The sequence below is a fragment of the Dermatophagoides pteronyssinus genome, unplaced genomic scaffold (genome assembly GCF_027571235.1).
Source record: "Dermatophagoides pteronyssinus isolate colony J.1.1.1.1 unplaced genomic scaffold, Derpt_VIB-CSIC_2022.12 sq0019, whole genome shotgun sequence".
NCBI classification, from domain to species: domain Eukaryota; kingdom Metazoa; phylum Arthropoda; class Arachnida; order Sarcoptiformes; family Pyroglyphidae; genus Dermatophagoides; species Dermatophagoides pteronyssinus.
The window spans coordinates 345,307-359,271 of NW_027461543.1; the positions used below are offsets into that span (position 1 = coordinate 345,307).

Below are 13,965 nucleotides of genomic sequence, written 5' to 3' on the forward strand. Positions count from 1 at the left end.
AAAAATCCAAAATCCAAATTCATTGTGACTATTACAGAATTCTTATGTGTGTTCATTGGATATTGCTCATCAAATACGAAATGACTGCTGATGACTAAACTACTACCCTTACCACTACCACCATTTATAATATTTGCAATACCACCACCACCCTATAATCACGCTTACTAATGACATCTATTGGAAATTTTTTTTTCAAATAAAAATTCATAAATTTTGTTACTCTATATCGCGATGTGTTATAACAATGATATCATTCCTCCTCTTCCTCCTCCTCATTTTTTCCAACTTGCGGCATGCATTTGTGAATGTGTTTTGTTTATTTGGCATTTAATTTTTGAAAAAAGTTTTTTTTTTTAATTTTAAAGAATTTTTAAAATTTAAAAAAATTTGCTTTTCATTGTTGTTATTATCATTTAAAAAAAACATGAAACTTGTACGACGTGATATTGATCCAAAAAATAAAGATGGGTAAGTTTTGTTGTTGATGTTTGTTTTTCAACATTTTTCAATTTCAATCAAATCAAACTTGATTTTGAAACAAAAAAAAAAAAACGTTTTCGACGTTTCGGTTATTTACGTGGTCACCACACACAGTTAATTTTTTTCATTATCAGATTGATTAACACTTTGTTCTAATTATTTTTTTTTCATTTAACTTTGAAAAAAATCAATCAAAAACTTGTAGAAAAAATGAGAGAAGAAACTTGTTTTGATGTTTCATTTTGTTTCGTTTGAAATCGGGGTCTCTTCCTGTTTCACTATTAGTTGTTGTTTTCTAGGGAAAATTTTTTTTTTTTCGTTTTTTTCCGACGAAAGAGACAGAAAATTTTTGTTTTCCATTTGAGTGTCAAGTTTCTTTTCTTACTTCCAACACAGCGTTTATTGTCGATGACGATGTCGATGATGATGATGATGATGGAAAATGTTTTAACAAACAGAGCAACAACAACAACAACAAAAACAGTAGAAAAATCTCAATCATCAATGTCAAATTTCGCAATCATTTGATGGTGGTGGTGATTGGCTGCGTTTCATTTTCATGTTTTCTTTTTTTCGCTTGTGTTTCACATATGACAAATGTCTTCATTTTTTTTTCTATGTTTTTCGTTTATAAATCAATTCTACCCATCGTGATTTGAAGAATAATTTTGTTTTTGTTTCAAGAAATTTCGTTGAAATTTTGTCAAAAATTTTCCAAATTCGCATTCGAAACGAAAAAAAAAACATTCGAATTCGAATTTTGTGAAAAAAGAACAAACAAAAAAAAATCATAAACATTCGCATTGGTCATGCGCATCTGAGCATCGAATCTTTTTTTTTTGTTTTTTATGTTTCGTTGTTTTGATTTTTTTTTATGATTCTTCGAAAATTATCAAGCAAACAACATCATCATTGAATTTTTGTTGTCAAAAAGTTTGTTTTGTTTTGTTTTGAAAATCCAGCTGGCTGAACCAAAAAAAAAAAAAAATGGACGTCGAAGAAGATGTTGAAGAAGAATATCGTGATACATTTGTTTCGAATAATAACAATGCAAATGATGAATATCATCAAAAACAATCATCATCATCATCATCAATGGTCATTGGATCTTCAGATACTACGATGATGATGATGAAAAAACCACCATCATCATCATCAATGATTGATCAAGATCAACATTATTCATCCATTCCTGGACTGAAATGGAATAGTCAAATAAATTTAGCACAAATGTATCGTATGCGACCAAAATTATGTGATGTATGCCTAGTAACTGATGATGGTTGTCATATTTATGCACATCGTATTGTATTATCATCAACTTTGCATTATTTTTCAACAATGTTTATTGGTCAAGATTTTTCAACGGAATCTTTTGATGATTCTATTGGTAAAATGCAAGATGATGACCATGATGATGATCAGAATAATCATCATCAGAATACAATATCATCAACATATAATATAAATTTTATTGAACAAAATCAATATGAAATATCGATAAAAAATCTGGATGGTAATAGTTTGAATGAAATTATAAAATATTGTTATCTTGGTCATTGTAATATAAATGAAACGAATGTAGAATTATTATTATCAGCTGCAACAATGTTGAATTGTAAAGATATTATAAAAATTTGTTGTGAATTTCTTTGTTCACGGCTAAAAATTACAAACGCCATTGGTATCAATACATTTGCCGATATAATGAGCCTAAAAGATTTGAAAGATTTTACATTTCAATTTATTCTGAATAATTTTGTAAAAATTATACAAAATGAAGAATTTTTACAATTATCATCCCCGGAACGTATTATTGAAATAATATCTTCAGATTACCTGGATACAGGTGATGAAGGTGAACATATTGTCCTATCAGCTATTATAAATTGGATTATGTATAATTATAATGAACGACAAAAATATTTATCCAATCTAATTAAACATATAAGATTTCCAAGATTTAATCAAGAAGAATTATTTAATATTGAAAATGAATATCCATTAGTTAAAAATGAACCCGTTACAAAAGATTTACTTATTGAAGCATTAAAATATCATTTAATGAAAAATTCATGTGATATTAATTCATTATTACAATTATCATCATCATCATCAAAACATTTTAATTCAATGAATGATATAACCACGACGAATGAAAATGATGATAAAACAATGACTGAATATCTGAAAAATTATCAATCAACATCATCATCATGGTATAATACTGGTTGTGGTGGTGGCGCTGTTGCTGGTATTAAATATTTATCACCACAATTAATAAAAAATATACCGAAAGTATTTGATTTAAATAATGCACGTTTTCGTGAAAGAAAATCACGTCAAAGACAACAATGTTTGATTGTTATTGGTGGACAAGCACCAAAAGCAATTTGTCAATGTGAATATTTTGATTTTTCAACAAAAAAATGGAATGAATTTATTTGTGAACTGCCATCAAGACGTTGTCGTTCGGGTATTGTTGTACTAAATGGTTTAATTTTCGTTATTGGTGGTTTTAATGGACAATGTCGTATACGTTCAGTTGATATGTTTGATACAAAATTAAATAAATGGACACAATGTGCAAGTTTAGAAGTAAAACGTTCAACATTAGGTGCTTGTGTATTGAATGGTTTAATTTATGCTGTTGGTGGTTTTGATGGAACATTGGGATTACAATCAGCTGAAGTTTATAATCCAATAACACGTTCATGGCGTTTTATTGCACCAATGACAACCCGTAGATCATCAGTTGCTGTTGTTACATTAAATGGTTTATTATATGCTGTTGGTGGTTATGATGGTTCAAGTCGTCAATGTCTTTCATCAGTTGAATGTTATAATCCTGATTTGGATCAATGGCAACGAATACCTGATATGTCACAAAGACGTAGTGGTGCTGGTGTTGAAGTATTATTTGGTAAAATTTATGCAATCGGTGGTCATGATGGACCAGCAATACGTAAAAGTGTTGAATGTTTTGATCCCACTACACAACAATGGTCACAATGTGCTGATATGATTTATGCAAGACGTAATGCTGTTGTTGTTGTACAAGATGGTTGTTTATATGTTGTTGGTGGTGAAGATGGTCAAACAAATTTAAAATCAATTGAAATTTATGATCCAAAATTAAATTCATGGTCATTATTATCATCCGAAATGAGTATTGGTCGTAGTTATGCTGGTGTTGCTGTTGTTGAAAAAACATGGTCCTGAACAAAAACCAGAGATTCAATACGATAATAATGGTCTCAGAATTTAGATATTTTTTTTGAATTTTGTTGAATAATTTTTGCAATTTTTTTTCATTCAAATTTGAAATATGTTTTTTTTGATATTTTGATTGATTTTTTTTTCAAATGAATAAAAAAAAAGCCAATAAACATTGATGTTTTTTCCCTTATTTTTTTTCTTTCCCTTATTTTTCCCTTTATGGCCAAAAGATATGTAATATTAATACCCGAAGAAGAAGAAGATATGTGGCATGTTTATAATGTACTACAGGAAAATGATCGTATACGTGCAAGTACATTACGTAAAGTAATTACTGAATCAGTAACCGGTACAACCGGAGCGAATAAAATTCGTACAACATTAACCATACGTATTGAATCAATTGATTATGATTTTGATGCATGTATGTTACGTGTAAAAGGTAAAAATGTTCAGGAAAATCAATATGTAAAACTTGGACAATATCATACTATTGATATTGAATTGAATCGTAAATTTACATTATGGAAAGAAGAATGGGATTCATATTCATTAGAACGTATTGAAATGGCATGTGATCCAACAAAAAATGCCGATCTAGCAGCAATTATAATGAATGAAGGTATTGCAAATGTTTGTCTAATAACATCATCAATGACATTAGTACGTTCGAAAATTGATGTACATATACCAAGAAAACGTAAAGGACATTGTGATCAACATGAAAAAGGATTGAAAAAATTTTATGATCAAATCATACAGGCAATCATTAGGCATGTTAATTTTGATGGTAAGATTCTTTTTCGTTAATACTTTTTTTCCAATTGATTCTGATTTTGTTTTATCCATCCATCCAGTTGTAAAATGTTGTCTTATAGCCAGTCCGGGTTTTGTTAAAGATCAATTTTATCAATATCTAATAGAAATAGCTGTAAAAAATGATATGAAAATAATATTGGATAATCGAAATAAATTCATACTTTGTCATTCATCCACTGGTTTTAAACATTCATTGAAAGAAGTTTTAGCCGATCCATTATTACAGAATCGTTTGGCCGATACAAAAGCCGCTAAAGAAATGAAAATTTTACAAGATTTTCAACGAATGTTGGCCAATGATTCATCACGTGCATTTTATGGTCGTCGTCATATTGAACATGCAATTGAAGCACAAGCAATTGAAACATTACTAATATCTGATCGTTTATTTCGTTATAAAGATGTATCGATACGTCGGAAATATATTGAAATTGTTGATAAAGTTCGTCAATTAGGTGGTAATGTTCATATATTTTCCAGTCTTCATGTATCCGGTGAACGTGAGTATTTTTGTTTTTTCCCGGGAAAGTTTTCCTTTTCCTGCCCGAAAAAATGCATTCGATTTCTTGGAAAATTTCTCAACTTTGAAATTTTTTTCGTTTTGTTTTTTGAAAATTTAGAATTAGATCAATTTACTGGAATTGCTGCCATTCTACGATTTCCGATTGCCGAAATTGATGATGATGAACTTGATGATGAAGAAGATGAAGAAGATGAACAACAACAACAAGAAGAATTTGGTGATAATAAACTTCAAAAAGATGACGACGACGATGACCAAGGCGACGACGATGATGAAAGCTGATTTGTTTTGAAATTGAAAACTTGTTTTTTTGTTTGTTTGTTTGTTTATTTGAAAATCAATAAAAATTATCTTTCATTGCATTTTAATGATCTTAATGGTCTTTTTTGTTTTGCTTTTTTGTAAACATTTGATCATATGATCTTTGTTGGACAAACAAATTGCTTACAAGAATCAATCTGATTGAAGATAAAAAAAAGAGGTAAAACGTTCAAAAGAATAATTTTTTTTCGCACATCAATGATAATGGGAATATGATATTTTTTGGTTTTGAAGAAAACTTTCTTTATTCCGAAAAAATGATGAAATCTTGACTGGCTGGCTATAGATTTTTGACTTTTGATGATGATAAATGAAGTAAAATTTATCATTTTTTGCTTGTCAAAATTGTCATATTTCATAATTTTCAAAAATGATGATGATCAAAATCAAAACTTTTGAAAATTCGAACCCTTTTTTTTCTGTTGTTGAAATGGTTATCATGGTTGAAAGATCAATAAAATGGAAATTACATTTTTTTTTGCACTGATCAATCAAAAAAGTGATCAAAGTGAAAATAAAAGTGAATGACCATTCGTAGGTAGATTAATGGTAATTCAACATTCATTCATCAACAACAACAAAAATCATTATAATAAAAAGATTCAACAAAAGATAAAATTCCTTTTCTAATAGAATCCTTTCACTATTAGTGATGGATGGATGGATGGCCGGTCATTGATTCGACCAGAATCGAATTGAAAAAAAAAATGTTTTTTGGGTATAAAAACCCAATACCCATCATCGTGATAATTTCATCACCAAATCTTTTTCTTTGAACAACAAATTAATTTCAACTTTGGCAAACAAAAAATGAAATCGACAGCCATTCTATTGATTATAAATTTTATAGCTGTTTTGGCCACAGATGATTTCAATGATTTTCAACAACCATTACGTTTGAAGCGTTTTATAAAATCACGATCAACAACAACATCGACGACAACCGAATTACCAATTGAACAAGAAATTGTGGATGAAATTCCCGATGAAGAATCAGAATCACCATCAACATCAAATTCAAGTGAACCAATATCGATAGCGGTTGCAGATTGTGGACGAACAAGATTTTTCTCCATTGATCGTATAGTAAATGGACGGCCAGCATCACCTGGACAATTTCCATGGCAAGTTTTTTTACGTATTTCAACACGTGATGGTGATATGGTTTGTGGTGGTTCAATCATTAATGAAAGATGGATATTAACGGCTGCACATTGTATATCAAGTGAACAAACTGGACAATATTCAGCACAAGCTGTTGAAGTTGTTGCCGGTAGTTTAATACGTGGTGGTTATGGTGATAGTCGACGAATATCACGTAATGCTGATTGTGCATTCAAACATCCTGGTTGGATTGGTGTACGTGGTTCATTTAAAAATGATATCGCTTTGATACGGTTACCGAAATCAAATCCATTACGTTTGACATATCAAAAAGGTGGTAATATTAATGCTATTTGTTTGCCACCGCGGCAATCACCACCATTTGATTATCATGGTCGTGCACGTGTTGCCGGATGGGGTTTGACACGTGATCGTGGTGTACTAGCCCGTAGTTTACAATATACTGATATTAATGTTATTTCGGATAATGAATGTCGTCGTTATCAATATCCAGTTAATATAGCTGATTCAATGGTTTGTCAAGATGTTGATAATAGTGCACCATGTCAAGGTGATTCAGGTGGACCATTAATCATTCGGCAAGGACAACAATATGTACAATTTGGACTAGTATCATTTGGCCCGGGTATCTGTAATAATGGCCGTATTCCGAATACTGTTTTTACACAGGTTTCATATTATCTGGATTGGATTGAAAGTACAATTCGACAATTTGAAAATCGTCAACAATGTCGATGAGTGACCGAATTTGAATTTTTTCACTTTGAAATATAAACAAAAAATAAGACAAAAATAAAATACAAACATTTCTTTTTTTAAAAATTACAAATTTGTTTGATTTTTATAATGACCAGCAATATAACAAGCAGATTCTAATGGTTGCCAACGTGATAATGTACCAAATGTTGATGCAATACCACTTGCAGTACCCATTATAATCAATATACCAAATACAATTTTCAACCATAATGGACATTGATATTCATCATTAGGATTTTTATCATCACTATATTCATAACAAAGTTTCATATAAAATAATGGTGGTAATATAAATGACATTATTGTTACTGTTGTACCACCAATCAATTCAAGAATTTGACCAAAATTTGGAAATGTTGCAGCCAAAAATGTCATCAATATTAACATAAACGTTCGAAATAATAACCGTTTCCATGTGAAGGCTATATGACAAAAAAAAAAAAAAAAAAATATCGATAGTATCGATTAGAATGTTTCGAACGTTTTGTTTGTTTGGTTGTTTTCTGCTCAACTTACCTTTCGGTATCCGTAATAATTCTTCCAAATCTAAAAATACCGGATTAATTGTAATCGGTATTACTGTACAAAAATGTACAAGAAAACAACAACGTACGATCGTAATGAATATATTCAATAATGAATCTGATTGAAAATTATTTAAAATATTTGCTTTTGAATGAATACCGAATGCCGTATAACCGAATGTTGCAACCGGAACATAAAGCAATAGTAAGCCTAAAAAACCAAATATAACTGCTTTACTGAATTGATTTTTATCACGCATATCATTTTGAAAACTAGGAAATGCTGCTGCACCACCAAACGCATAGAATGCAATACCAAAACAACTGGAAAAATTTTCAAAATTTTTTATCTGAAATTCATTACTTGTACCATGACGTTTGACTTGAATGGCTAACGATATTATCAATAAAATTGATCCGATTGTTGTTGATAATGTAGCACCGTAAGCGATTGGCCAAAAATCAATTGGTGAACCGAATAATATTGGTATTAAGAAAATAACGCTTGTAATCGGTATCCATTGACAAATATCATAACCAATGAATGATTTTGTCAATTGTGAAAGTAGATCACTTGTAAACAGAATGAATACAGTTGTTGCACAGGTATTTGTTACATTCATCAAAATCGATACGAATATACCCATCCATTTACCATATGCATATTGACCGATTGTTGCAAATGGTTTTCGTGTTAATGAATGACGATATTCCGGGAAATGTTGTTCCAGAATCATCCATGATTTTGCCAGATAATAACCAGCAATACTACCACAAATTGATGCAAAAAATATTATCGGTATACCATACCAACCTGTTGGTTGAATGAAAAAAAAAACGAAATTTCAGGTGAGTTTAGTTATCAGGTTTTTCTCTTCTTTTTTTAAAAGTTTTTTGTTTTTGTTTTCAGAGTAAAACATACTTGCCAATGAAATAGCATGCGGTAATGAAAGTAGACCACCACCAGCCAATTCACCAACAATAAAAAATGTAGCGGTTATAACGGAAAATCCACCTGTACGATGTATTGGTAATGGTAATACGGATGATGGTGATGATTCGATTTGTGGTTTTTCAATATTCATTTTGTGTTTTTCTCGGAAGATGATGATACAGGATCAATGATGTTTACAATTTAATCGATGATTGATTTTTCGATTTAAATCAGTTTTTTTCTTCTTTATAAATCCTATCCGCCTAAAGAAGAGATTATCATCACCTTATTTCATGTTTCTCAACACACACACACATTCCTTTTGTCTTTGTGTCTGTGCTTCCTATTGAACTACTTAACGTTTAAATACGTAATTGAATTACGATCTATGATTTGATTAACTCATTTAAAATGTTTTTCTAACCAGAAAAACCAGATAAGATAATGAAAACAACAATGACAGAAACCATAATGATAATTAATTTTCAATTATTTTATGACTGGATTTTGACAGACTGACAATCAACTAAAGTGATTGCAATCAATTTTTTTTGATCCAATTAAGCATCATGAGATGCGTAATGACTACTGATGGATATGGGGATGTTGATCCGTATTTTAAAAGTTTTTTTTTCAAAAAAAAAAAAATTATAACCGCGACCAGGTGGGCTCGAACCACCAACCTTTCGGTTAACAGCCGAACGCGCTAGCCGATTGCGCCACGGTCGCATTAATTTTAAAGAATAACCATCGAATTGAACTTTTTTTCCTTTGAATTGATATAGGTACCCATTGTGTGGATAACCGAAAATCGGTAATTCTAATCAATTCGGGTAAAAATCCATTTAAATTTTTTCTGAATAAAATCCCGAAAACAAAAATTCGAATTTTTTTCAAACTTGTCAAAAATTTTACACTTGAAAAAAGAGAGAAAAAAGAAAAATCCCAATGTAACATTGTTTATGAATGAATCATTATCATTATCATCAGCATCAACATCATCATCATTCGAACGATGATGATGATCGAACATTGTGTGTTCTATGCGCTCATTATATGCCACCAGCAAACACAAAACATCAATTGTATTATGACGCCGCCGCCGCCGCTGCCTTTTACTTTACATTTTCTGGCTCTTCATCGTCATTTTTTTTCCATCATCATCACCAACAACAACAACAACGTTATTTATCAACTGCGTTTTTTTTTGAAAAAATAATTTCAAAACAGAAATCATTCTGATTTGGAAAAAAAAACTTCGAAAAAGCGAGCAAGCAAGTGAGAGACAGCGAAATTCATCAAAGAAAATCTAAAAATTTAAAAGATTTTTGTTTTTTTTTCTGATTAACAAACTAACACACCCTGACCCGTCTTGTGATCAATCAATCCAGCCAGCACAATTGTTTTGTTTTTTTTTTGTAGATAAAGAAGCGACTTTTCAACGATATTTTCTAAAGTTTTTTGTTTTTTTTTGGTTTCAAAATTCTGACATTCGGTATGTTTTGACTTTTATCATTTGGTTATTTTGATTTTTGATTTTTTTTGGTTCAGTTTTTCAACCTCTGTTTTAGTCTCTCTCTTGAATGATGAACAGTTTAAACGATAAAATACCTGTAAAAAATTTTAATGATTTTTTCGAAAATGATCAAACATCACGTGGTAAGTAAATTTTAATGTTGTTTTTTTCAACCCAAAGTTTTATTTATTTTATTCATTCAATCAATATAGCATTCAGCCGTTTAGCTGAAAGAAAATTGAAAAAATTTGAAAAAATTCAGCCAAAATTTTATAAATACAATAGGGATGAACTATTAGCACTATCACAACATCCAACATCAAAAATGACTAAAACTGAATTTTTAGCTCGATTGTAAGTTTTTCGTTTGTTTTCCATTTTAAAAAACCTGAATTCATTTTTTTGGTTCTAAAATTTAAATAGGAAAAATCCCGAATTAGATGAAGAAATTATTCTATCATTTCAGAAAAAAGAACGACATAATATTGATTTGATTGAATTATTAATGGATAATAATCGTTCGTCATCAACAACAACAAAAAGTGGAAATGGAAATGATGTTGGTAGTGGTGGTAGTTTGAGTGGAAATAGTGGTGGATCTGGTCGTTCATCTTCGTATAATAATAACAATAGCAATAATAGTGAAAATACAACCAAAATTTATCGTTTTAATAAATATCAACAGCCATCATCAGCATCAGAATTATCATCCGGTGGTGATCGTGATCGTGGACAACCAAGTTGGCGTACTGAACGTTATAGTCCAAATTTTCGTGGAAAAATTAATCGTCATCAAGATAATCATCATCATTCGCAACATCGTAGTAATAATGGTGGTCATGGTCGTGGTGGTGGTCATAGAAATTATCGTTATGATAATGGCCGTGGTGGTGATTATAATTCATATAATTCAAATAAAGAACCAGAACCAGAATGGTTTTCCGATGGACCAAAATCAATGACAGATTTTATTGATCTTAAAGGTTTTGATGATGATGATAATGGCGATGATGATGATGATGATGGTGGTATTGATTATGATAATAATGGTGATGAAAAAGATGATGATAATGATAATGATGATAAAAAATTAGTTAAAAATCAAGAATCATTATCATTTAATATGATTAATGATGATATTTCAAAAGATGATTTTAGTTCATTTCTTGATTCATCCGATATATCATTATTGGATAATATTGATAATGATTTTGCACAATTTTTTGGTGTAAATTCAAGTCGTTCAGCAAGATGGTTTAAAAGTAAAATGGCCAATAATAATGATGATGATAATAATTGTGAAATGGAACGAAAATCATTATCATCATCATCATTTGCAAATGATTCGAATATATCATTGATGGATTTATTTCAAAAGAAAAATATTGATATAAATCAATTACAGAAAACATTACCACAAATATCACCAACAATGAATTCTATAAATTTATCTGAAGCTGTTAATGTAAGCGAATTAGAAGCATCTTATTCGAATAATAATGGTGGTGGTGGTTCATCATTATCATCAACATCAACATCGAATTCATCATCAACGCAAACACCAAAACCAATATCGAATCAACAACAACAACAACAACAGTTAACAGCTGAAGATTTTGCCATTATGTCAAAATTGAAATTTTTAGCCGCACCACAAGCACCGCCACCATCACAAACATCACCATCAAATTTAATGATGTTGATGAATAATAACGATAATGATAATAATGATAGTGGTGATAGTAATTTGATGAAAAAATCATCAATGGATTCAACAACATTACAGGCAATGTTTGAAAAATCATTTCGTTGTCGTTTATCACCTGATAATCAACAACAACAACAAGCAACAAACATTCAATTGAATAATGAAATTTCTGAATTGGATCCATTGAAACGTGGATCATTGCAGCAACAACAACCACCACCATCATCATCATCATCATCATTGATAACATTGGATGGTATTCAATATGTACCTGCTTATCCAAATTTTCCATCTTCTGGTCCGATACGTCCTTTATTTCCTGCAGCCGCTGCCGCTCCTGGACATTCGGTTTTGCATCCCCATGGATCTATTATGCCTATGAATGCAATGAATCAGATGATACCGAATTCTGGGTTAAATCGTATGCAACAATTTCCACCTTATTCGCAATCACAACAATCACCATTTATGATGGGTGGTGGTTTTCCTCGTACAATGTTAATGCGTCCACCATTAAGACCCGTAAAAGTTCCATTAGGAATTCCTGTTTCAGGTGCTGCTGAAAAGCAATTTATTAATTTTAATCATCATGGACATCAACCACCGTTACCACCGCCACATCATCCACATTTAATTCCATCCAATATTATTCACCATCAACAACATCAACATCTTCCAATCATTCCTACATCGAATATTCGCAACAATAATAATCAATCATTAATGAATCTACAGCAGATATTCAATGAATCAAATCGATTTGAATCGAATCAAAATGAAGATAATAATAATTCAATGGCAAATAAATTATTAAAAAATTCAAAATTTACACCAACATCAGTGTTTCGTAAACTTAAAGATCATGATAATCAAAATCAAGCTAATAAACAACAAAAAACATTAGCAGATTTATCGAAAAAAATGTCAACATCATCAGATTCAATCGAACAACAACAACAACAACAATTTTCTGCTGCTGTTAATAATAGTGATAATTCACCGAAAAGTAAGTCAAATTAATGATGATTATTATTGGATTTTAAGTTAATTTTTCTATTTAAAAATCTAGATCTAAGTGAAATGACAAATTTATTGATGCAACAATTGAATATTTCACCAAATCAACCGACCAAACAATCGTCGGAAATGTCAAAAACAAAATCATCAACAACATCGGTCAACCCGAATGATATTTTTAATGTATTCAAAATGGCATCAACATCTTCTATTCTTGATGATAATATTAATAATGATCGTCATCAACAGCATTGTATGAATATTATTGGTCAATCGAATTCAAATATTACAATTAATACCGGTGGTGATGGTGGTGGTGGTGGTAATAATAATAATGGTCATCATCGATTGCCTCCATTACCATTACAAAATGCCTTGACGGTTGAAGATTTAGAAAAGCTGTAATACAAATTCAATTCATATAAATGATTTTGTGTGCTTGTTTGTTTGTCGTCTGTGTGTAAATAACTTATTAATTTTTTTTAAAAAAATTTCATTACACTTTTTCTCACAACAAATGATGATGAAGAAGAAGAAAGAAAAAAAATTTGTAATTTTGCTTTACCAATTCCCCCTTTTTCCCCTTTTGTTTTAATTGAAGAATGCGTTAAGAAGAAGAGAAGAACCGAAGTAATAATTTTTATTGAAATTTTTTTTATACAAAAAAAAAAAGAAATTTTTGAACATTTTTGTCTATCGTTTGTTTTATGAATGAATCGGATTCGGATTGGACGATGATATTTTTGGGGAATTCATCATTCATTGGTCATTGCATTCATTTCTGTGATATTTTTTTCCCCTTCCCTCCGGTCTTTAATTTATCATTATTTGATTGATTGATTGATTTTTCACAAGCTTTTAAAGAAAAAAATAAAAAAAATAAAATTGATTTTTTTCTTTTATAAAACCAAATCGAATTCATTTGATATATGCGCGGCTATTTTCACCCTCATTTGTCATCTATTTATATAGTCACAAGGATGTCAAATGTGTAAATATCCGTCCGTGTTTTCGAGT

General features: G+C 30.3%; 6 protein-coding genes and 1 non-coding gene across 7 annotated transcripts; 4 read left to right on the forward strand and 3 right to left on the reverse strand.

The window, feature by feature from the left end:
* The first annotated feature begins 317 nt into the window (after positions 1 to 317).
* On the forward strand, positions 318 to 5,412 carry pelo (pelota mRNA surveillance and ribosome rescue factor). Its single transcript, XM_075822723.1, has 4 exons — positions 318 to 471; positions 3,933 to 4,492; positions 4,560 to 5,021; positions 5,142 to 5,412. The coding sequence occupies exons 1-4, from the start codon at positions 428 to 430 to the stop codon at positions 5,324 to 5,326; spliced, it is 1,251 nt and encodes a 416-aa protein (XP_075678838.1). The 5' UTR covers positions 318 to 427; the 3' UTR covers positions 5,327 to 5,412.
* Positions 1,209 to 3,892, forward strand: LOC113795183 (uncharacterized). The gene has a single exon (XM_075822712.1). The coding sequence runs from the start codon at positions 1,471 to 1,473 to the stop codon at positions 3,703 to 3,705; it is 2,235 nt and encodes a 744-aa protein (XP_075678827.1). The 5' UTR covers positions 1,209 to 1,470; the 3' UTR covers positions 3,706 to 3,892.
* LOC142645716 (uncharacterized) lies at positions 4,550 to 6,549 on the reverse strand. The gene is made up of 2 exons (XM_075822726.1): positions 4,683 to 6,549; positions 4,550 to 4,631 (listed from the first exon to the last, which is right to left on the reverse strand). Exon 1 carries the CDS (start codon positions 6,547 to 6,549, stop codon positions 6,247 to 6,249), a length of 303 nt encoding a protein of 100 aa, XP_075678841.1. The 3' UTR covers positions 4,550 to 4,631; positions 4,683 to 6,246.
* mah (solute carrier family member mahogany) lies at positions 4,550 to 8,858 on the reverse strand. Its single transcript, XM_027338007.2, has 4 exons — positions 8,696 to 8,858; positions 7,766 to 8,587; positions 7,317 to 7,671; positions 4,550 to 7,251 (listed from the first exon to the last, which is right to left on the reverse strand). The coding sequence occupies exons 1-4, from the start codon at positions 8,856 to 8,858 to the stop codon at positions 7,152 to 7,154; spliced, it is 1,440 nt and encodes a 479-aa protein (XP_027193808.2). The 3' UTR covers positions 4,550 to 7,151.
* On the forward strand, positions 6,559 to 7,100 carry LOC113788553 (granzyme M-like). The gene is made up of 3 exons (XM_075822733.1): positions 6,559 to 6,571; positions 6,615 to 7,003; positions 7,074 to 7,100. The coding sequence occupies exons 1-3, from the start codon at positions 6,559 to 6,561 to the stop codon at positions 7,098 to 7,100; spliced, it is 429 nt and encodes a 142-aa protein (XP_075678848.1).
* A 504-nt stretch (positions 8,859 to 9,362) lies between the features above and the next one.
* On the reverse strand, positions 9,363 to 9,436 carry TRNAN-GUU (transfer RNA asparagine (anticodon GUU)). The gene has a single exon. It is a non-coding gene; the product is annotated as a tRNA-Asn (tRNA).
* A 351-nt stretch (positions 9,437 to 9,787) lies between these two features.
* Positions 9,788 to 13,516, forward strand: LOC113788547 (uncharacterized). Its single transcript, XM_075822710.1, has 5 exons — positions 9,788 to 10,202; positions 10,259 to 10,366; positions 10,436 to 10,577; positions 10,647 to 12,937; positions 13,001 to 13,516. Exons 2-5 carry the CDS (start codon positions 10,291 to 10,293, stop codon positions 13,351 to 13,353), a joined length of 2,862 nt encoding a protein of 953 aa, XP_075678825.1. The 5' UTR covers positions 9,788 to 10,202; positions 10,259 to 10,290; the 3' UTR covers positions 13,354 to 13,516.
* Positions 13,517 to 13,965: the final 449 nt, after the last annotated feature.

Bases quoted from the DNA above. Each gene is read 5' to 3' on its own strand.
- pelo (XM_075822723.1), top strand. From the start codon at position 428: ATGAAACTTGTACGACGTGATATTGATCCAAAAAATAAAGATGG. The intron at 472-3,932 runs GTAAGTTTTGTT...TATGGCCAAAAG, and splicing joins GATCCAAAAAATAAAGATGG to ATATGTAATATTAATACCCG. The intron at 4,493-4,559 runs GTAAGATTCTTT...CCATCCATCCAG, and splicing joins TAGGCATGTTAATTTTGATG to TTGTAAAATGTTGTCTTATA.
- LOC113795183 (XM_075822712.1), top strand. From the start codon at position 1,471: ATGGACGTCGAAGAAGATGTTGAAGAAGAATATCGTGATACATTTGTT.
- LOC142645716 (XM_075822726.1), bottom strand. From the start codon at position 6,549: ATGATTGAACCACCACAAACCATATCACCATCACGTGTTGAAATACGT.
- LOC113788553 (XM_075822733.1), top strand. The intron at 7,004-7,073 runs GTTTGTCAAGAT...TCATTCGGCAAG, and splicing joins TTAATATAGCTGATTCAATG to GACAACAATATGTACAATTT.
- mah (XM_027338007.2), bottom strand. From the start codon at position 8,858: ATGAATATTGAAAAACCACAAATCGAATCATCACCATCATCCGTATTA. The intron at 8,588-8,695 runs GTATGTTTTACT...TTCAACCAACAG, and splicing joins GCATGCTATTTCATTGGCAA to GTTGGTATGGTATACCGATA. The intron at 7,252-7,316 runs GTAATTTTTAAA...TATATTTCAAAG, and splicing joins TATAAAAATCAAACAAATTT to TGAAAAAATTCAAATTCGGT.
- LOC113788547 (XM_075822710.1), top strand. From the start codon at position 10,291: ATGATGAACAGTTTAAACGATAAAATACCTGTAAAAAATTTTAATGAT. The intron at 10,367-10,435 runs GTAAGTAAATTT...CAATCAATATAG, and splicing joins AAATGATCAAACATCACGTG to CATTCAGCCGTTTAGCTGAA. The intron at 12,938-13,000 runs GTAAGTCAAATT...TTAAAAATCTAG, and splicing joins TAGTGATAATTCACCGAAAA to ATCTAAGTGAAATGACAAAT.